This window comes from Misgurnus anguillicaudatus, chromosome 3, assembly GCF_027580225.2.
Source record: "Misgurnus anguillicaudatus chromosome 3, ASM2758022v2, whole genome shotgun sequence".
Lineage (NCBI taxonomy): Eukaryota > Metazoa > Chordata > Actinopteri > Cypriniformes > Cobitidae > Misgurnus > Misgurnus anguillicaudatus.
In genome coordinates, this window is record NC_073339.2 from 33,540,527 (window position 1) to 33,563,788 (window position 23,262).

Consider the following 23,262-nt stretch of genomic DNA (forward strand, 5'->3'; position numbering starts at 1 on the left):
TCTTAAGTAGTTGTGATTCAAGTTTCAAGTTAAAAACACAAATGTGTCACATTTTTAGTTGTTTTACCAACAAATGCCTCTACACTCTAAAAACAAACGGTGCTATATAGCACCAAAAGTGGTTCTTTGCTCGTAATCATAGAAGAACCGTTTTTAGTGCCATATAGCACCGGTGAAGCACAAGTGAAGCACCTGTGTAGAACCATATAGTGCTATGTAGAACCATATTTGGTGCTATAGTGGTTCTATATGGCACCTATATGGTTCTACACAGGTGCTTCACTGGTTCTTCACCGGTGCTGTATGGCACTGGAAGCGGTTCTTCTATGATTGCGATCCAGGGCAACAGTTTTGGTTCTATATAGCACCGTTTGTTTTTTAGAGTGTAGGTGTCATTGGTTTGCTGCATACACTTGTCAAAAATTAATAAATTACTGTCATTGCATTATTATTACTTCTAAACAGTTTTAAAATGTGAAAACTAGATTCTTAGAGCTTTCCAATAATAGTTTGTGAGCATTTTTTAAGATTTATAATAGGATATTGCGTTGTGAATATATACAATTAATATGCATTCCTATGAGGGGGCTAGGGTTATGTGCCAAAAAACTGTCACTACATCATTTCTATCATCAAATATGAAAACTACATTCTGCTTCCCACTGATATATATATATAGTCTTAAACCTAAAATATAGGTATTTTAGTGTTATAAATATGTAAAAACAATGTGCGCCCGCCTGCAGGCCTGTGACCTTTCAGAAAAATTACTCACACTACGTCAATGTTTTCCCAAAATGATGCCAAAACAACATCCTCAGAGCTTTCCAACGATATATAGATTGTCATGATTAGATAAGAATTCACATGAAAAAAAAACCACTAAAGTAAAAGTAGGCGTCCCGCTGGGTGGAACAGTGACATTTAGCAGGATTATCAATGTTTTGAGACACACTCTTATCGTAAATGAATCGCATACTGTTCCTATATAATTTATTTTATAAAATGCTGATGATATCTGTATTCTAGAGGCTTAGACCTTTCCAACAATTCAGTATATAGTTTGTCATGATTCAATAAAAAACAAGTAAACTCAAGCTTTCCGCGTAAGAAACGGGTGACAGCTTTAGCCTGAGTTGGAACAGGCTCTTTATAACTTCATTAAACTTAATAGGGAAAAAATTATGGATCCATGTATTTTATCTACAAGTGGTTACTAAATTTGGATGACAAACTTGTCTCTTCTTTGTATAATGTGGGAACATTTTTACACTTTGTCATTTTCTGCTTGCCAAGGATGCTTCCTGTTGCTCAGTTGGTAGAGCTGTGCATAAGCAGGGGAAAGATTGTAGGTTCAATTCTGTCAGAAGTTCACAGAGATCAAATTTATACCTGTAAAACTGTATGTTTCTGTAGATTTAAACATCTGCCAAATGTAAATGTAAATCCACTCCTAAACAGCTTGTCCGGGAACAAAAAGAGTATCCCACAAGAAACAATATTACTTTAATATTTACTATAATAGCCTAAACTGTAGTTAATTGTAGTATTCTGTAGTATTAACTTCAGTGAATTGATAAACTAGTAGTATACATTCATATTTAATATGCCTATGTTAAAAATGTAGTATCTATGACTAATAGTAAAGTAAATACTAAAGTATTCTACAGTATTTTATGTGGGATGACTGGTCACACATTGGTCAAACTTTTATTCGTTATTTTGGTAATGATGAAATTTAGCTTTTATTTATTTATTTTAATTTATGTTTTGACTGATTCAGAGTTAATCCAGTGAACGAATCGTCAAACTCAATCAACATTTCAGTGGCAACTTCTCAGTAAAACGTGAGTATTTTTATTCGCTAAAAGAATTTGAGTCATTTTCCTTTCCACGTGTTTGTTCTGAGGACAACTACCTTAACTAAGCTGAAAACATTTACTTTGTGCTGCACGTTGTTTTAATCTTATCACAGTCATACCATAAACTTACATTAACAACTCAGGTAAAACATTTTGTTTCCTTGACGCTGCAGAGCGCACAGCGGTGCAGAACACACAGCCAACTTGAAAACGATACTGGAAAATATTTACTGATTAACATGTTTTAACAATAAATAAATCGCCTACACCTAAGTCGCAGGCATGACCTACCTTTATTCCAGAGCTTTATATAGAAAGACAAACGTCTTCCCTGAACTGGACACTTTTGAAGTTTAGGCGAAACCAGGTGGAGAAATACCTCATTTTGGCGCTTTAAAATGTTCAATTCTGATTGGCTAGTCGCGGCAATTTGCAGTGCGTCATTTATACTTAATTTTTTTTATATTTTCATAACATTTTTAGTTCTAAGTATGAAAACTTGTAATGCAAAAATATATGGCGTAGTTTTACAAGGATAATTGTAATTTACTGTATTAATGAAAATGTGGTTATATAGACAAGACTTCGTGGCAAGAAGTATTTTGACCGTATGAGGGTGACCTTGTCCTCTGGTTGCACTTTTGAAATACGTCTGTCATCAAAACCTTCGTACCTCTTTCTCACTCTTTTACTCTTTTAAACACACACATATCATTTAAATCGATTTATATTTCCCGTGTGTAAAAAGGGCAACTAGGCTTTATTTTGCATTTGCAATGCTCTACTAAATGGGCTACAGAACAACTTTATATAATTAATGTGTCTAATTTTCCAATTTTATTTTTACTATTTATAACAGTTTGCAAGAATAGATGCCCAACAACAAACTGGGTCAGAATGACTAAGTGCTTGTGTATGATGGATATTTGGTCCGCGCGTGTTAAGTAGGATTTCATGGCGAATGCAGAGCGCGTATGCTTAAACCTTCCCATCACCACCCTGCTTTTCAGATTAGCAGTTTATTGCACAAATTCCACATCAGCTTACTGCACAGCAACTGCAAAACACGCTTTCGTGTTTTACCTAGCTATGAAGTAGCCTACACTCACTAATCAGTAAGTCGCCTAAATGCCTAAATGTATATAAGGTTCTATACAATTTCTAGAGACATTTTTCAGTATGCTCCCAAAGTTCAACTAGTATAAAAACACACCTGTGTGCATGGTGTGAGGGTTTCATTCCAGTAAAACATCTTTTTTGAACAGGCCCAGCTGACACAACACTGAAACTTCAGAGATTACTCAATCACTCTCTCCTTCCTTCACATCTTAATGCCATCTAGTGGACTACAGAGACGTTCAATCAGTTAAAGTAATCATCCATCACATACATTATTAAAATAAACTTTAAGTTTTCACTTAAATACCGTAAGTGATTTAGTGATTATACCATTATGCATATACTTTGAGAAATTAATTTACCAATACAAGGATGGTACTTATTAATGTACCTTTAATTCTCATTTTAACATTAAATGGGATGCCAGCAGTTTTTATACAGAAATGCCGTCCAGAAAGACAACTCACCAGGTAGCACAATGAGAAAATGAGATATAGTTAACATATTTAAAGTATTTAAATTAACAATAGATCGATACAAATTGTTTGCATTCGAAACGATCAACAACAACTTTGTTTGCTTAGCCAACTATTAAAACTATTTTCTGATCTAATATCTAATAGAAGGAGCCTGTTTTCAAATTACAGCAAATATATGTTCAACCTACTCTTTATTCAAGAGTAACTTTTATTGGTAATTGTGTACATTTTAGTTAACTGTATACTATTGCATTGTATAAGAAGTGCACTGTATGTTTATAAGAGTTTATTGTATTGTTTATTTTATTATTGGTCTACTGTGATTGGAAGCATTTATCTATAAATCCATCCATCCAAAAGTTTAAACCTGCTGCCTCCTAGTGGTGATAGGTTGTCAGAATGCTATTAATGCAAGTTTGATCCTGTTGATCTATTGTCTTACTGATCACAGCAAAATACTCTACACTTATACCGTACAGTCTCTAACTAATACGAATTTAACAAAAAAGTTAAATTACCCAACTGCAGTTTTTTTCCACTAATGGCTTACTTTAATAGTTCACACATAAATGAAAAATCTTTAATTTATTCAAAAGTCATATACATCTGAGATGGCATTAGCATAAACAAATTATGAGACAATTTAAATATTTGGGTGATTTTAACACATTTAAAGCATACTTTTTTGCTTGGTACTCCTCTCTTCCATTAAATTATACTATATTAATACATGCAAGCATAATACTCATTGGTACCACATAATCTCATACCAAATATGCAAAAATCAAAAGGTTCTTGAACGTTGAGCAGCTTTTTCAAAGCAATACCATTTTAAACGGCAGTACTTCAAACTCGTCTCTCTTTATTTCACACTAATGATGACATCATTAAACCATTAAGAAGGTTCGACAGTGAATTAAATATGTATTTGTGCCTAAACACATTAACAATCACCTTTATAATATAATATATAATAATATTATTATAATATAATATAATAATCGGAACCGTCATTCTGTGCACTGATATCCATGACATTCTAGCACTACGTTTCTAATGCATCCAGGTCGAAAGTAACAAAAAGTTCACATTAATGTTCAGAGGCCAATGAAGCAGCAAACTCCACCAAAGTACGTGTAGGTCTTCCGGACATTCCTTTTCGCAGGTAGGGAACTTCATCCTTATTGCTCATGACCCCAGCGATGTCAAGATGAGCCCAACAATCGGCTGTCACAAACTCTCTTAGGAAGGCTGCAGCGGTACACGCACCTCCTGATCTGTAAGGTCACAGACAAATTCAGGGTCATTGCAACCACAGACAAGCACAGCAAACACTGAAATAACAGAAAATAGAACCTAGGCATGTGATTGGCCAAGGACAAAAAGAAAAAAGGGACCCAACATCACACCCCCCGGCACGCAGAAACAAAATGCACACAATAACATAAACAAAAAAAATACATTATAGCCATTATAATTATTTTATTCTGATGGACAATTTAGATTATAAATGTAAAATGTAAACATTTTACTAGTAACCGAAACCATGTTTATTTAAATGGGTTAATAAATGTGCAAAGATGTAACAAGTGGCATCCCTTTACTATTTGTTTTCATCTGCAAAAATTGTATTTTGCCATAACCTGTACATCAGAGACAAGGCCATATATTTTTAACTGAGTGGACCTTGGAAAAGGAGGGACCTGAAGCCCTGCATGTCATTTAAAATTACTTAATTTTACAATATAGTACTTTTCATTCTATAAATTAAATATAATGAATTATAGTAGCGCGAGAGCGATTCAAAAGCAGACTTCCTTATGATTTCTCGAATCACTCTCGTGGTACTTTGATGGCACCTGCCTGTCGGTTTTTGTGGCACCGCATGATACATTTGGGATGACGGCAAAGCCACCACCATCGCAAAAATAAAACTCATCAGATTTATGGGATTTAGACACGTCATTCCACCAAGGTTAGAAAATAAGGAAATCCATATTTATACTGAAAAAAAAAAATCACATTCCTGAGAACCATCAGTAAAAAGATTTTTCAGTCTTTTAATGGCTAAATGAAGGATGAAAACTACATGAAATAGTTTTGACCTCTATTGGTTGACATATTACATATATTACAGAGTAGTGATTACCCATTAACCTTGTTTAAGCAATTATAATGGACAAAATCAAGTTTCCCTCTACATTTTTTCCCTCATAAAATATCCTGTAATACTGGGAAACATGCCACATCATGTTACAGAAAGTAAAACAGGTTGCAAACGGGCACTTTGCCTTTACCTCTAATCCTACCATATATTGAATATGTGACCTACATATCTACAGTGCATAGTTACCGGCTGTATTTTCCAATGTTGTTCAGATCTGCCAATGCGCTTTCTGTTATTTGTTTGGTGTAGTGCTGAAACAGTGGCATCCTCCACACCCTGTCACCCGTAACAATACTGGCCTGGAAACATACACAGTACATATAATACACATAATAAAATAACATTATGATAATAGCCACGATCTTGTTATTTATTATTTTCATATTTTTAGCTATACAACAAAAATATATAATTTCACTTATTACCTTATGTAATCGCTTCCACAGCCAATCAGAATTAGTGAACACTCCTGTGGCGGCAGAGCCCAAGGCCACATCCATGGCACCTACAAGAGGCACAAAACAGAGGAGAAAAAATGTTAAGGGTCTATGTGTACTTGAAAGCACATTGTAACCATAGCAGCTTGTGTTTGTCAGTACCTGTAAGTGTAGCTGCATTGATTATTGCTCTAGGGCTGAAATTATGTGCATAACACAAGGCATCAGCCAGAATCAATCTGCCCTCCGCATCAGTGTTGTCAACCTAACAGAGAAAAACAACCATTTTACCAATGTTCCCATTAATGCAATACTTTTCTCCCATCTTGTTTTGTTAAAAATAAAAAATTTTAAAGGAATTTTCTTGGTATGTGATGCCAAATCTGAAGTCAGTTATGGCCAGCACGCAACTATGCAGTGATCTTATTCCTCTGATTTTAGATATTTATGTTAAACACAGAATTTCCTGAGCAGGTAATACCTGAATGGTTTTGCCATTTTTGGCACGTACAACATCACCCGGTTTGTTTGCCTTTCCACTAGGCATGTTTTCACAGAGCGGTGCCAAACCTGAAACGAAAGCATTGTGTTGGTTAAGTCGAACTGTTTACAAAAATTTGAACTAGCGAAATACTTTGTGCAGAAAACAGACCAATGATATTGACTGGGAGTTTCAGAGCGGCTGCAGTGACGATTGCAGAACACACAGTAGCGGCTCCACCCATATCTGCCCTCATGGCATCCATGCCTGATGATGGCTTCAGAGAGATTCCACCACTGGAACGGGAAGAAAGGTATTTGATTCAAACGTTGCTTAAAGAGCCACACAGATCCAAAATCGAAAATGACCTGTATTGCAGTGTGTCATGTAGCTGTCCATCAATGTAAACAATGTGCACAGTAGTTAAACCAAAAAGTGCACGATTAATAAAGTTATTGGCTTCTAAAGTTGGGAGTCGACTCTGATTCACTGAAACGAGTCGTCTTATAGTTTGAATCTCCTGCCTACATAGATACGAACACTTTGCATAATAATCTGTGCCTACAGTCTTGCCCGGGTGATTCTCACGAAACCATTGAACCCCAGCGGCACTAATGATTTAAGCTTTAAAATGTGTAATATAGTAACATTAAAAAGCATCAGAATTAACACAATACTGTGTTCTACCTTGCACAATGTGTGATTTCAACATAAGAATTTATAATTGTAAATTTGATCTCATTTTTTGCTGAAATTCTCATTACCGCAATGTGTCCGGCTGTGTTTGAACATGCGTTATGTTGTAATTTAATCAAATTAACACAAAAATATTAAGAAAAAAAATAAATGGATGTTTTGCTAGACTACTTTAGATGACAGAAAAAATATTTACTGAATATTCATGTATAATAATAATGAAGAAAAATTAGGAAAATGATGTGTCCATGCCTGATGTTCTCATCCTCCGCAACACTTTTTGAGAACAGTTTAAGCACACATACAGACTTTTAATAAAGTTTGATTTTGAGTGACCAAGCACATGGACCAGTTACTTCAAGATGGCTACCAGGTAAGATCATTTTTTACAGTTAATTTGAAATATTGTCTTGTCAGAATGCTTACACGACATTTTGATTATCATTACCGCAACAGATGCTTATTAAATGTTAATTTAATTAATAGAAGCATAATACTTTGATTTTAAATGCATGTGCAGAATCTCCAAATTATGTTCTTTCAGGTTTGTCATGTCATTTTGAAAATATGTCAGTGTTGATGTTTTCTGACTGTTGCGGTAATGAGATTTTTTAGGACTAATTTTTTAAATTATGTTACAAAAAGTGTTAAATGATAAGTAAAAGTTTTTAAATTAATGTTCCTATTTACTCCAGACTTTGTTTTTCAATGTCTGGTGCGATAAAAAGTAAATTTAAGCAATTTTTACATTTTCATGCTTGACATTTTTAAAACCAAGTTTTCGTGAGAATCACCCGCCCTGGAGAAACCAAAACTTTGACCTGCCCACAGACACTTCAGCTAGTTAGTGTGTAAAGATCCTATCAAGAAGACGCTGTGTTTTCAGCTGTGAAGGCAAGTTTGTGTTGTTTTCACTAGGGAGGGAGTCACCTTAGCAAGTGGCTAACGCATGTTGCACTTACGGTTTTGCTATGGCCGGTTAGCTTACAGTACATAAAAGCTTAAATGAGTGTAAAAACGTTAGTTTCTGTCGTTGTTTCTATTGCTTGGATTAATGATTGCACTATTGTTGGTCTGTGCCACTAATCTATGGTCTGTGCGGAGACTGTGTCATTTGACCAATCAGAGCAGAGTAGGCTACTGAATAGGGAGAGCCATACGAGCATTACATCTTGAACAGGTAAGGGATGACGACACGACACAGCTAATCGCTAAAATGAGAGCAAAACACTTAAAGCTGGTTAATGTTATGAAGCTTGTGCTTTGACTGGACGTGTCTAAAAGCGCGCTATTTATGATGCACATCCACAAAGGGAGTTAAACTTTCTGTAACTTAGTTGAAAACTTAGTTGAAGTCTTGTATTTTATGCAGATAGATGCAAGTTGTACATTTATGTTGTATAAAGGCTTAATATTATGTAGAGTGCGTCATTTAGAAAGCGCTTCGGTTTGTGTTTAATAACTTAAGCCTTTTTACTTCATCACGCAGCTATTCCTGTAAGGGGTTTCTTTTAAAAACATTTACTTTATTAATAGTCTAGTATGTGTTCATTGTTCTCTCATAGTTTCTTCAAAATTAAGATTTATTAGAGTGTTTTTAATAAAAAAATATTTTCATTTTCACCATGACGTTTACGCCCCGCCCCTTTGATTGCCCCGCCCCCAGTTAATCGAGTACTCGTTCTTCAGACCTATGGATTAATCGAAATGAAAAAATGACATAAATGCACATCCCTACTACTGAAAGGTGGGGTTTAGACAGGGTTTAGAGGTTGAATGGCTTCACACGAATCGTTTGGGGATCTCTGAGAAATTTGGTAATATTAAATTTATATTTTGAGAAAACTACAGTGTTTTTTGACCTTGCAAGCATTTAAATCTGTTGTTTGGGACTTATAAACAGTGATAGGACGCTTAAAATGAGCAATTTACTGGCTCTTTAAACTGAAGTGCCCATTGTTTCAGGCTCCGTCTAAATGCTGTTACCTGTCGAAGGTGATTCCTTTCCCCACCAAAACAAGAGGAGGTTGTGCAGAGTCTGAAGCACCTTTGTAATTCAGCTCCAAAAAGACTGGGGGCTCATCTGAGCCTTTGGACACACTGAGAAAAGCCCCCATTTGCTCACTCTCAATCCAAGACTGAGGTCTTAAAAAAGGAAACAAAATAACAAAGAAGGGTTATCACACCAGTATTTAGGTCCACCCATTTGTAATTAACACATTAAAGATAAACACGAATACTATTATGTATAAACTTTGACAACTACCTCTTGTAGACAGTCACTCTATCTGCAAAGCCTGACAGCTTCTGTTCTATCGTGTCTGCAAACACTGTAGGCGTGACGTAATTGGCTGGCGCTTCCATCAATCGCCTGGCCAGGTTTTGCCCCTCCCCATACAGAACACCTTTCTGCCATGCTGCAGAATCCACACTGCGAAGAAATAAGACGCTCTGTGTGAAACGCTACTAAAGAAAAGAGAACATTAATAGGCCAAATTCAATTATTAAACATCTATTTTTTATATACCTCCCATGTGGTTGAGTCGTGACACAAATCTTCTTCTTGGTTTTGAGCTCATCGTACTCAAAAAGACCAAGCACGGCACCCTCTGCTGCTGACTGCCCATCTCCACATGGATCCACCTCAACATGAACTACCTCCAGATCCTGGAGCTGTCTGCAGCCCACTGAAAAAACCATAAACAGCAATGTGGAAACAAGCAAGCATGTTAAATCCCTCAAGTTATTAAGAACGCACCTATCGTAGGTGTGTTTGTAAACATCATAGGTGTGTTCTCACCCCCACCCCCAAATTACAAAGAAATTCCTTTGTTTACATATTTTACTTTAGGACCATTTTTTTGCATTGTGGTAACATTCCACTAATGGATTAGGATGAAACTTACATTTTGCTCTAATATTTTTTATTTTAGTGTTCCTGTAGCTCCACTGGTAGAGCATTGTGTTAGCACCACAAAGGTCATGGGTTTGAATCTCAGAAAACATACTATACTGATAAAAATGTATAGCTTGAATGCATTGTAAGTCACTCTGGTTAAAGCATCTGTCAAATATACAAATGTAAATATTTCAGATTTATGGTTGGCATTTACCTGACACAGCTGCACGGATGTTTTCCTTGCAGCTATCCCAGTTTTCTTTCCCACACACACCTGCATCACTCTTACCAAGTCCCACGACAACTACACTGGGAAAGTCCTTTAAAAAAGGAAAAAATATCTTTAAAACAATTGACTGATTTGAATCCTCTCACGAGGGCATCTGAAGGGCACACAAGATCACCTGATGCAAACCATAGAAGATCCTGCTCTTGCCTTTCTTCAGAGGAGGTCCAGATCTACAAAGCAAAGTTGACATGTGTAGGAAAAGATCTGGCAGAGACTGGATGGATGTTTCATTCATTAAAATGATGAAAAACGTAAATTCAACGACTTACATTGAGAGCAGTTCTGATAGCTTTCCTGCGAGTGATCTGTCAAACGCAGCCGCAGCCTCTGTGAAATGTATCCCATCGCTGTCTGACTTTTTCTCATACACGCCTAAAACTAAACCCTGAAAAAAACATTTACACATAACAAGTTAGTTACGTGCATGTCCAGTAAAACTTTTACATTACAGACAAATAATAAAGCTTACTTTCTTAGCACTGGAGGTGGTGTTATTGTGCGAAAACAGCCGACAATTGTGTTTTCTTATTGCAGAAAGCAACACTGTTCTGAACGGCACCAGCATCGTCAATAAAATTCAAAAACAGACTTAAACGTGAATCAATGGACAATTCTCACATGACATCTAGCAAGGATTTCATGTGCTGTCGCATGTATGACGTCAACAAACGGCGACATATTTTATTTGAAAATAAAAGTCACGTACCTTATGAATCCTCTTAAATACAAACAAATTAAGTTTGGTGTACTAAAAATGTATATACACTACCTAATTAATAACCTTTTTGATTTTGCTAAATTTTTCATTCACAAGTGTAGAACTTTTAAAACTCCTCCCTCGTTTCCTTACTTTAGCAGAAAACTTTAAATGTTTGCGAACTTTTTTCATACCGTAACCCTTTCAAATGAAAAATCTAAAATGTAATTGGCAATTTTTTCAAAGATATTTGTACCCAATAATTATTTGTAACCCCTTGTATTATCAACATTTTATTAAAATGTATTTTTATTTATTTAATTAATTTTACATTATTTATTTTCCCTTCTGTTTAATTCATTATTTATATTTGTTGAATTCTTTAAACATCTTTGTATTTTCATATTTTAACTGTAAACTGTTGATGGTGCAATGTGTCTGCCTTTGAGAATTGTAGTTTGGGGGTTTTTTCTCTATTGCAGGCCTGTTTTTGTATGTACATTTAACTTTCCAGTAAAAAAAATAATAAAAAAGTCACGTATAAGTGGTTCATACCCTAATAATATTTATTGATGTGGCCTTTTTTGTGAGATTATTTATTATTCATTAATTATTGTGTCTAAAGAAGTTTTATTGTGGAGTAGGATGTGTAAGTTGATTGTAAATTTAATGTTTTAAAAAATATATTTTTTTGGTTTTCTCTGTAATAAAAAATGGAAAATTACACTGGCCTTGTATCACATTTTGTCTCTATGTTACGAATTGGTAGACATATAAATATACATATTTAAAGATGGTATTCAAATAGGTTTCTAGGTAAAGGATAATGTTATTAATAAAAATAATCAAATATATAAATACAAAAAAATAGGTTGTTAGCATGACATTATGAACAAAGTTAATGTATTTATAGATTCTACATAATATTGTATTTTTTAATAATATTGTATTTATACCTAGGTATACATTCCAAACGCAAATAATGCACAAACACCAAGTATGCAAAAAAGGTAACTCGCAAAACAGTAGGCGGCGAAACAGGGCACTACTTTGCAAATTTTCTCTGCTGGCTGTGCCCATTCTTTGCGCACTATTTTGCAAATGCACTGAAGGCGGCAGTCTGACGGCGAAGGCTACTGCGCATGACTCTGACTGTTTGCACGAAGCAGGCCTGTCTTTATTTTAATGTTTTTATCCAACTTGCAAGAGAAATCGCGCTCGGACGGCCGCCGATCGAAAGTAAAACACAAAAAGTCTGCTTCGGTATAACGAGCAAGCCTGAATAGCGTGTGGCGTTTGCAGCGATCGGGAGCAGCTTCCGTTACGCCTCTAATGTCACTAGGCCCGCTGACCCACATTCGCGAGATCGCTTGAGGAAGTGCGTGCATTGCATTTCGCGCTAGTGCACCTTAATATTATTCATTCTACGGTTAAGCAACCGGCGATCCGGTTGCTCAAGGTGGGAAAAACCAGTCAGGACACCCGTTTGGATGTTTTTTTTTCCGGTAGGTATCATCTTTGATCGTTTTGATACGGTAGGTGATAGTTACTTGACACATACGGTTTGCATGAATGCCCGGATTTAATAGTTAAGAATTAACAGTCCCTATTAAAGTTTAAATCGTACTGTATGTAAACTGGCGTGAAGCTTCCTATTTAAAAGTAAGGTTCTGTTGTGATGTTATCGCGCAATGTCAGCTGCCCTTGTTGTGGGTTTGACTGATGTCAATGAATGATCGGCATGTTGCTGTGGTTGTAATACACCTGTAATAATGGGGTTGTACTAAGGGTAATATTTTAGCATTAAGAAGGGTATTTTCTTATAAGTGTCCTAAATAATCCCTTTATTTGTTTTGTAATGACAATGTTGGTTGAAGACATGCATCGATTGTCATGTTGGATCATGTTGGCAGTTAAAAGAATACAGATGTGCACTGGATTTATGTTTGGGTTAGTGGTCGTATGGTTAGCTATGTGTTATGTCAATTATTATTTAAAGCTAGAATAGGCAGTGTTTTTAATAAGCGTTTTTAAAAGTAACATATAAATATTTACCCAAATGTTAAACAAATTGTTTACCTTCATTGCTACATATGCTTTGTACTGTAATGTTGTGACTTTGGAAAGAGTTCTGAAGGGAGGTTGGATGTTTTCCCCTTTTATGCTTTTAAAGTTATATGTTGCTTTTGCCTTGACAAATTTGCACATAGTAGCTTTAACTGAAAGAAAAATAACTACAAGACTGATTCAAAAAGCAGGTTGTCATTGCATTTACCATTAATGATTGTTTCTCGTTTCACACAGGCTTTCAGGTTGGCAAGTCTTCCACACCAATGTCTTTCCAATGCGTCGGGTTATTATTTACCCAGACTGATCCATGAGACAACATTATCATGAGCTCCAGAGACAGGTATAGCACAACAAACCCACAGAATGTTATTTAGGCTCGAGTTATTTATATTACATAGTACAGTACATGCATATTATGTATAAGTAAAAATAGCCTATAATATTGTGGTGTCAGGTTCAAATTAATGCCTGGGTTCTGACTGTCCCACTTTGTGTTTATATCTTGTCTTAGAAAAAGATATGCATGATTGTATTCTGGAATGTATCTTTAGTTGTAGTCTAGACCAGTGGTTCCCAACCCCTTTTAGCCCTAAGTACCCCACAGCCCTATCAGTAAGGCTCAAGTACCCCTTCATCGAAACTAAACCAAAGTTGTGTTTTAAAGACAAGTAATTAGTAATATTAATTAATTATTTAATTTTAAACATTCAAGTAAAAATCACTGACTGATGAAGCATGTTTACTTCAACAAACCACCACCTTTGCGATCAGTGTTTGCATTTTATCAGCTCATTTGCATTTTAAAAGACACCCAAAAACAGCTAATTTTTGCTCAGGCCTACAAAATGGCAATTTTGACATGCTATAATTAATTATCTGTAGGGTGTTTTGAGATAAAACTTCACATACGGACTCTGGGAACGCCAAAGACTTATTTTACAAATTAAAAAATTTCATCATATGACCCCTTTAAGGGCAAGATTTACTAACAGCTTGCGCAAACCATCATTTTGGTATTAAATAATGACTGAACTTACAAAAGACACGCAGTAGATATTTAGCTCTGAAAAGGTGTTATTTTTGCGACCTTATTGCATATGCATTTGTAGAAGTTTTCCTTTTAGAAGTAACATTAATAAGAGGAGACACATAGTAGTACATCTGCCCCTAAATTTACTAAAATCTCAATTTAAGTTACTGATAATTAAAGTGTGCAAATAACTTAAATTATTCTGTTCAAATATAAAGAGAAACAAAATGTGTTAAGACATTCACTATAAATACAAAAGCCATCATACAGGACAAAATATGTTTGCCAAAAACAATGCAAATGTTTTGAAAATGATTTGAAAATGCAATGGCAGCGGGAATGAATATCATTATTTGAACATTATTGATAGTTAATAAACTTGGTGTCTTTAGAAACTATTCAGATTCATTGAAAAGAGTCAGATCGTTCTTGAGTTAACATCGCTATTGCATTTTGGAGCATGCAGCGCATTTACTCACAACGGCTAATAATATTAATGATAAGATTAAAATTACATTTAAAGTAGTCCTTTTTACAATGTTTTTCTCACAAAAATTAATTTTAGGTCAATGACTGGACAATCAAAAGACATATTTATTATAAGTAAATGAGATCAAAGCAAAATCTAAATCTTTCCGCGCACCCCCTGGAAACTCTTCACGTACCCCCTGCGTCTACTAAAGTAATCACTGGTCTAGACTACTTTTGTAAACTAATTTTATATTTTTATTTTGTAGACTAATAAGTGTTTGTTTGTTTTTTAGGGGAAAAACTGCATTTAAAATTCTCACAAAATATTTTGTGACCTTGTCTTTTAGAGATGATGGCAGTATTTTTGATGGTCTGATGGAAGAAGATGAGAAGGATAAAGCAAAACGGTGAATTTGTCAGCTATTAGTCCTTAAACAATGAAGAGCTCAGATGCAAAAGGCGCTAAACGCCACCTTTGTCAAAAATGAGATAATGATATTAACCGAATTATACGTTCATAAAATCCATCGCTTCAAAATCACTTAAACTCGACTTCAGGCCATTGATAAATACTGGTTTGCTGGCAGAGTCCATTAAACACCACAGTGACTTATCAGCAAATCCTCTAAGTGCACAAAAGATAATATTTTACCTAGCTAAAGAGAGTTTACTGAATATATTGGGATATTGATCGAATTTTTGATGCTTTTACCCTTATTTAGAAAGGACAGTGAAGAGTGACTGGAGATAATTTGCATGTACTTAGAGGGTTTTGCAGTAAAAGGCAGTCAAATTTGTTAAATTCCAATGAAATGACTAAAGTGACTTTCATTTCAATAGGCTTTATGCCCAGCTGCACTACTTCCTGAACTTCAGCCAGCTCCTTGTTTCCTGTCTGCCATTATTGGACAAACTGATTAATCCAGGTGTGCCTGACCTCAGTAGTCACAACAACAATAATCAGACACACCTGGATTAATCAGCCTATTACTGACTAAGAACCTTTTCATTGCTATTCAAGGGAAATTACTGAACCTAAACATAAAAGTTAATTTACAAGAAAACATGTCAGATGCACTTAGATGGTTTTGCATCTGAGCTCTTCAAATACAGTATTTAGAAAGCCATGGTAAAAGTCTAAATGTGACCTTCATACTGTAAGTCAGAAAACAACATGTCTCAAATTCTTTGATGTTGTGTCCCTTAGAAGTAGCGATGACTCAACCGTGCAGAAGGTGACAGTCTTTTGTTATTTTAGCAGGCTTGGCTAATGTTACATTGCTGGTTTATTCCAACGTCATTTTTCATGTTCCATCTGTCACAGAGTTTCAAGAAATAAATCGGAGAAGAAGCGGCGAGACCAGTTCAATGTCCTCATCAAAGAACTTGGCACCATGTTGCCTGGCAACACTCGCAAGATAGACAAGTCCTCCATTTTGCAGAAAAGCATAGACTACCTGCACAAGCACAAAGGTGAGGATTTATGACCCACAACGTGGTGGGATTTTAGTTTTAGATCAAAATAGCAGGATTTCTGCTATCATCCTCATCACGAAGGCTCGCCCTTGAAGTCTGAATAAACAGTCGCAAACAATATATTTTTTCTATTAGTTAGCTTTGTTTACTCTGCACAGGAGAGTCCAGCTCCTGTTTATAAAGGAAACAGCACTTTTAAAATGTGTTTAGTTTACACAACAAAAAATATAATAAAAAGAAGAAAAACATCCAAAGTCATGTTTTTAATATCATACGCAGTTTTTTTGCATGATATTTTTTAATTGTATGTAAACATTTTGTGAAATATTTGGGCGACCTACCTTATTGCCAAAGATGCACAGTGCAATGTACTCTACCTTCTACTTCCTGTGTGAATTTAGATTTCAACACTGTCAGCACAATGTCCAATTATGATTTAAATGGACATATAAGAGTTAAAAAAAATCTACTTTATTGACATTTATGCATTTTGCTTATCTAAATCACATAAAGTTATAATTTTTAACCCTTCAAATTTTTTTTAAATATACATGTTTATTGTAGATAAAAACGGCTTATCAGATTTTAAAGGAATAGTTCACATAAAACTGAAAATTATCTCATAATTTACTCACCCTTATGCCATACCAGATGTTTATAACTAAAAAAATATATATGGGTGATTCTCACGAAAACTTGGTTTTAAAAATGTCAAGCATGAAAATGTAAAAATTGCTTAAATTTACTTTTTTTCCCACCAGACATTGAAAAACAAAGTCTGGAGTAAATGGGAACATTAATTTAAAAACTTTTACTTATAATTTAACACTTTTTGTAACATAATTTAAAAAATTAGTCCTAAAAAATCTCATTACCGCAACAGTCAGAAAACATCAACACTGACATATTTTCAAAATGACATGACAAACCTGAAAGAACATAATTTGGAGATTTTGCACATGCATTTAAAATCAAAGTATTATGCTCTTAATAATTAAATTAACATTTAATAAGCATCTGTTGCGGTAATGATAATCAAAATGTCGTGTAAGCATTCTGACAAGACAATATTTCAAATTAACTGTAAAAAAATGATCTTACCTGGTAGCCATCTTGAAGTAACTGGTCCATGTGCTTGGTCACTCAAAATCAAACTTTATTAAAATTCTGTATGTGTGCTTAAACTGTTCTCAAAAAGTGTTGCGGAGGATGAGAACATCAGGCATGGACACATCATTTTCCTAATTTTTCTTCATTATTATTATACATGAATATTCAGTAAATATTTTTTCTGTCATCCAAAGTAGCAAAACATCCATTTATTTTTTTTCTTAATATTTTTGTGTTAATTTGATTAAATTACAACATAACGCATGTTCAAACACAGCCGGACACATTGCGGTAATGAGAATTTCAGCAGAAAATGAGATAAAATTTACAATTATAAATTCTTATGTTGAAATCACACATTGTGCAAGGTAGAACACAGTATTGTGTTAATTCTGATGCTTTTTAATGTTACTATATTACACATTTTAAAGCTTAAATCATTAGTGCTGTGGTGTTTCAATGGTTTCGTGAGAATCACCCATATATTTCTAAACCATCTTCTTATATCCATCATATTTTCGAAGTAATGTGACGTAGTTCCCTTTTTTATGCAAGACTTCTGTTTCAATAGCCAGCGGTGTCATGGGAGCAAGCATAAAACATGATTTAAACATTGGTAAATATTTACTACACGTGCTATGTTTAACCCAGTAGGAGGATGAAATGAAGAAGTGGCCTGATATATCTCATGAAGATATATTCAATCATTCATGTTGTTGCTCGGGGATGACGGGTCAATGTGCAACAAAACAAAACACAGACATAACAGTACCTGTACAGTGGGAAAGTCAGTCGAGTATTTGTTCATGAAATAGAACAATAATTTCTGTTTTTAACCTTTTTAGGCATATGTTTAAAATGTCACAACTGTCCTCCTGGTGTGAGTTTTTTTTGAATGGCAATTTTTACTTTGAGTTTTTATGGCGAGTTTCTATCACCCCGTCCGACAGCAGTATCTCTCATTCAACACATTGTAAGGTATTTAAACCTAAAAATTTGAAGTTATGTCAGTGCAACCTATTTTAAGTATATGCATTTTAGTCTTAGAGTAGGCTTAAGACCTGTCCGGGATACCGCCCATAATGTACTGCACTGTAAGTCGCTTTGAATAAACATGTCTGCCAAATGCATAAATGTCAATACAGTAGATAACCAATATAATCAGCTATTAAACATTTAGGTACAGTGAGACTATCAGTAAAGTCGCATATAATCACATGTATGGTTAAGAGGAAATGTGTTTCCAAATACAGAAATTGCCGCACAGTCCGAGTCAAGTGAGATCAAACAGGATTGGAAACCTCCCTTTCTTAGCAATGAGGAGTTTACACAGCTGATGCTAGAGGTGAGACCTGCTGTGGGCAATCTGTGTGGGTTTTTTTTGTGTGTTTATCCTTATTTATCATAATAGTATATGAATGCATTGTCCTTCATTTATAATAGTTTAAGATTTTACCCATCACTTCCAGGTTACATTTTTTCGATATGAATTAGAGCTTTGTGAATAATGTGTGTTTGTTTTGATGTTAAGGCACTGGATGGGTTCTTTATAGTAATGCTGACAGATGGCAACATCATTTATATCTCGGAAAGCATCACCCCTCTACTTGAACATCTGCCTGTAAGTCCATGCCAATATTTTCACCCTCTCCACCACAAAACGTTTTATATGTGTCAGAAATAAATATAAGTTATATTATAAAATATATTATATAAATTAAAGGGACTGTAATTTATTCATAAATAGTCCTCGTTGGTGTCAAATGACCTCTGCCAATGATCTGACTTTCTTTGTAAGCTTAGAATTTCTTCTCTTTACTTACATTGAACGGGTAAGTCCAAAGAGGCTTCCATATCGTTCCACCGTATTGATAAACTATAATAGCAGAGAGGGACAAAAAGCACTTGCCTACCAACGTGTTTTCATTCAGAACATGTGAACCAGCTGCAATGGACAAAGGAGATAAGTGATTACATAACGGCTACCGTAGTTGCAACACGCATTTGGAAAGGGGAGGCGCTAGAGAGCACTATTCATTTGAATGCAAAATACAATTCCACCACTAGATTGGGGTATATCCTACTTATTGCCCCTTTAAAATTAATTGAAATTGCAGTAGGCTTGTAATAGATAGGAAATTATAAAGCTATAATTTAATTGTATGACAGCGATTTCACTATATCCGTAAAGCAACGTGTAAAATGTCACAGAAATCAACAAATATGCAAGGTGTAAAAACGTGATCAACAAATCCAAGTACTGATTCAAGGAACTATATTGTATGGCGTAATAGCACTTTTGGGAGTAACACTCTCCCTCTCCCATTATGAGAGGGAGAAAGGGGAGCGGATTTTTCAGGCGAGTCGAAGTACTCCCAAAAGTGCTATTCCGCCATAATATTTTGAATCCGCTTAGAAAAGCGCTACGTTTTATTTTGTACCACCAAACTTCCTCGTATAACTACTCATCTTAAATAGGAAAAACATTGATGTGTTTGGTCACTTATAATTTTATCTCTAAATGGTAGCATTAAATGAATGGGGCTAAGCTAAATGCTATCGAAGCGTCGCAGCGTGCTCCAGCGCTTACGTGCACGCACACAGATGATAGAGGGATGTATCAACAATTCTTAGTTAAGGTAATAACATATTTTAATATTGAAAATGAGTAGACTATTCCTTTAATGTTAAACCCGTACGATCTTTTTATGTTTCAGTCAGACTTGGTGGATCAAAACCTTTTGAACTTCCTTCCAGTGGCAGAGCATGCAGAAGTGTATAAAGCTCTGTCCTCGCACCCAGACGTTGAAACCCTTTGCTCAGATTACCTCAAGGGTGAGTGACATTCCTCGAGTACTTTAAATCTTCTTCTGCAATGCCTCAACACAACTAGTAGTCCCAATACATGGCCTGCACCTGATCTGTGTTGTTTTGCGTTTTTCTTAGCCAAGAACCAGATGGAGTTTTGTTGTCACATGCTCAGAGGTTCTTTGGATCCCAAGAAACCACCTGTGTATGAATACGTCAAGTTTATCGGCAACTTCAAGTCTCTCGCCAACAGTACGTTTTTTTTCTTTGTAAAATAAACTCACTGAATACCCACATTTACTGCGTTTGTTAATGTAAGCTGTTTCTTCTTGCTGTTTACTTTAAAATTTTAAAGTCTTCCTGTCGTCAATAATTTTATCAGTTAAAGCTCATCTTTGTCTCATTCATGGCTTGTCTTAAAACATATTAAAAACATCACATAGACATGTAAACAACAATAAGAACCTGATTTTCCCCACAGTGGGACTTTAACTGCTTCCATCCATTTTATCATATGTCTCCCTAAGAATGTGTTTGCTCAAAACATAAATGTTGATGCTCCTTTCTATCCTCTTACAGTGCCTCTCACAACCCGAAACGGCCTTGAGGGAATTTTACAACGTTCTTTGCAACCAGCCTTTGACGATCAAGTTTGTTTCATCGCAACTGTGCGGCTTGCCAAACCCCAGTTCATCAAAGTAAGCTGATAAGCGATCAGTATTTGGCATGCAGATTTATGTTAGGTTTGGATCTGTCTCTCTCTCTCTCTCTCTCTCACCCTTGCTCTCTCTCAGAAATGTATTGTAACTAATCATTTCTGTCATAAACTTTGACCTGTGTACCGTTATTGATTGTGTACAGGACATGTGCATGGTCGAGGAGCCTAATGAAGAATTCACATCTCGACACAGTCTGGAGTGGAAGTTTCTTCTGTTAGATCACAGGTTGTACTCCACTCATAATAATCATCATCCAATCTTTTTAGGACCGTCCTGATTTCTCTATTAAATTAAATAGTACCCCGTTTACTCTATTAACCATGTTGAATATTCATCAAAATGATAGTGGTGCAGATTGGCTTTGGACACATTTGTTAAAATATGCAGCCAAGAAATGACTGATTAATTTTTTTTGTGGTGGGGCTAGTACAATTTTAAACAGCCAGCCCAAACAGGCCTTATTATTTTTTTCTGCTGAACACAAAAGAAGATATTTTAATAAATGATGGTAAACACACTGTTGAAATTACCCCTTGAATTCTACAGTATTTGTTTATAGTACTAAAACTTCTCCTTTTTATTCATCAAAAATAAGAAATGCATACAGGTCTAGAACAGCATGATGTTAAATGAAGTAAATGATGACAAACTATTCATTTTGGGGTAAACATCACTTTAAGTCTTAAGTGTTTTTTTTTAAATAATTCTTCAGAAGAGTCATCCGATTACTTATTTACCATAACCACTACTATCATAACCACTATCATAAGTAATTGATTGTGACAGCTCTTATCTTTTTTTATCTTTATAATAAGGGCTGTGTTTGTTTGTTGCGTTTCAGAGCACCACCTATCATTGGTTACATGCCATTTGAGGTCCTGGGGACGTCAGGCTACGACTACTATCATGTAGATGACCTTCATTCACTGGCTAAATGTCACGAACACTGTAAGTATAATTGGCAGGTGAAACATCAACATAAAGGAAAGATATATTTGCATTCCCATTCATCTCAATGGCAGCTGCTTGCCCATCTTAGTACCCTCAGTAAGGTAGCGTGCACACCAAAGCTTTAAAAGATTCCATGTCATCCAAAATGTTGATGTCTTTCTTTGTTCAGTCGAGAAGATTTTTTTTTTTGAGGAAAATATTACAGGATCCTTCCAATTTTAATGGACTACAATGGACCCCAACACTTAACAGTTTTAATGCAGTTTAAAATTGCAGTTTCAAAGGACTCTAAACGATCGTAAACGAGGCATAAGGGTCTTATGTAGTGAAACTATTGGCAAGAAAAATAAAAAATATGCACTTTTAAACCACAACTTCTCGTCCTCAGCAGGTCCTGTGAAGAGCCAGCGCGACCTCACGTAATTGTGTAATGCTGTGGAAAGGTCACGTGTTACATATATGAAACGCACATTTGCGGACCATTTTAAAGGTGCCATTTGTAATAATTGAGGTAAAAGATTTTAGAAAATTAGCTACATGCATCAAAAGAATGAGAAGAAATAAGGGCAAATATGTCATTAAAAAAATGACAAGGTATAGTGCTGCAGAAATATCAATCTGAATTAGCATGCTAAATTACTAGCTACAGCCCGACTGGTGTTGTAATACCAGTTTCGACCATGGGAGGCGGTATGCGGGCCACGCACATAACCGCCAGCCAAACTGCAATACACGAATAAGTCGCGTGTGTGGGAGTACAGCCCTTTACTACTACCGCTGCGTCCGAAGCTGACTTGTTGACTTAAGAAGCATGAAGGCAGCTCAGAGAAATGCAATTCGGACAGCCATGGATTTGGACATGCCTTCCTGCCTTGCAATAGGGTTTTCGGACGTATTTCAGTTCAGGGAAGAGAGCGGAAGAATGGCTAAAGCAAGAGACATTTACCACTACCACAACCATTTGCTGCAGGGAACAACGCGCTCGGAATCACAAATAAAATATGATAAATAAAGGAACCGAACCAGAGTAAATACTGGCACTGCTTTTCATCGCTGGAGACAACTAATGGACATGAAAGAAATGAGGTTCGACTCCGAAATGACAACATTTCTTTTCGATTGGTAAGTAAGATGCTGTTAGTATTTCGCTAGAAGTTCACTTATAATAGGCATTGCGATAACCTATGCTCAGCTTGTACATGAACTACGGCTTTGTGCAGTAAATGTGGCTCCATCTGAAAGCAGCTGATGGCGATTCACTTTTAATCAAGAAACCGGCTTCACTGACGAGAAGCGCAATGACTATCGCATGCAAATTATCGCGCATCCTTAGCTGTTAGCGTTTAATAGTTAGCTCTACCCACGGATCCGATCCGGTTTTCACTCGTTATCTACCAAGCTGATGCTAAAATGTAACATTAGCTAAGAAGCTTGAAATGTCTTCAATGATAATGAACACCAAATGGACGCACGAAACGTAGCGGAAAACATTGCAATTTTA

General features: G+C 35.6%; 2 protein-coding genes across 4 annotated transcripts in view; one reads left to right on the forward strand and one right to left on the reverse strand.

The window, feature by feature from the left end:
* Positions 1–4,302: 4,302 nt before the first annotated feature.
* Positions 4,303–11,116, reverse strand: lap3 (leucine aminopeptidase 3). Its single transcript, XM_055205578.2, has 13 exons — positions 10,899–11,116; positions 10,699–10,814; positions 10,545–10,599; positions 10,355–10,460; positions 9,769–9,928; positions 9,508–9,672; positions 9,228–9,386; positions 6,717–6,841; positions 6,546–6,634; positions 6,227–6,329; positions 6,053–6,132; positions 5,814–5,926; positions 4,303–4,737 (listed from the first exon to the last, which is right to left on the reverse strand). The coding sequence occupies exons 1-13, from the start codon at positions 10,992–10,994 to the stop codon at positions 4,551–4,553; spliced, it is 1,554 nt and encodes a 517-aa protein (XP_055061553.1). The 5' UTR covers positions 10,995–11,116; the 3' UTR covers positions 4,303–4,550.
* Positions 11,117–12,210: 1,094 nt separating this feature from the next.
* clockb (clock circadian regulator b) overlaps positions 12,211–23,262 on the forward strand; it is a 31,080-nt gene continuing 20,028 nt past the window's right edge. The window contains exons 1-11 of one of the 3 annotated variants that reach the window (XM_073864950.1): positions 12,211–12,661; positions 13,431–13,536; positions 15,045–15,104; positions 16,022–16,170; positions 18,537–18,628; positions 18,815–18,904; positions 20,001–20,118; positions 20,230–20,343; positions 20,671–20,789; positions 20,953–21,035; positions 21,652–21,758. In XM_073864950.1, the coding sequence (XP_073721051.1) occupies positions 13,520–13,536; positions 15,045–15,104; positions 16,022–16,170; positions 18,537–18,628; positions 18,815–18,904; positions 20,001–20,118; positions 20,230–20,343; positions 20,671–20,789; positions 20,953–21,035; positions 21,652–21,758 (949 nt within the window). In that variant the 5' untranslated portion in view covers positions 12,211–12,661; positions 13,431–13,519. Of the gene's footprint in view, positions 12,662–13,430; positions 13,537–15,044; positions 15,105–15,904; positions 15,933–16,021; positions 16,171–18,536; positions 18,629–18,814; positions 18,905–20,000; positions 20,119–20,229; positions 20,344–20,670; positions 20,790–20,952; positions 21,036–21,651; positions 21,759–23,262 lie in introns of those variants that run through there. The other 2 variants (XM_073864946.1, XM_073864954.1) reach the window with 2 other exon arrangements.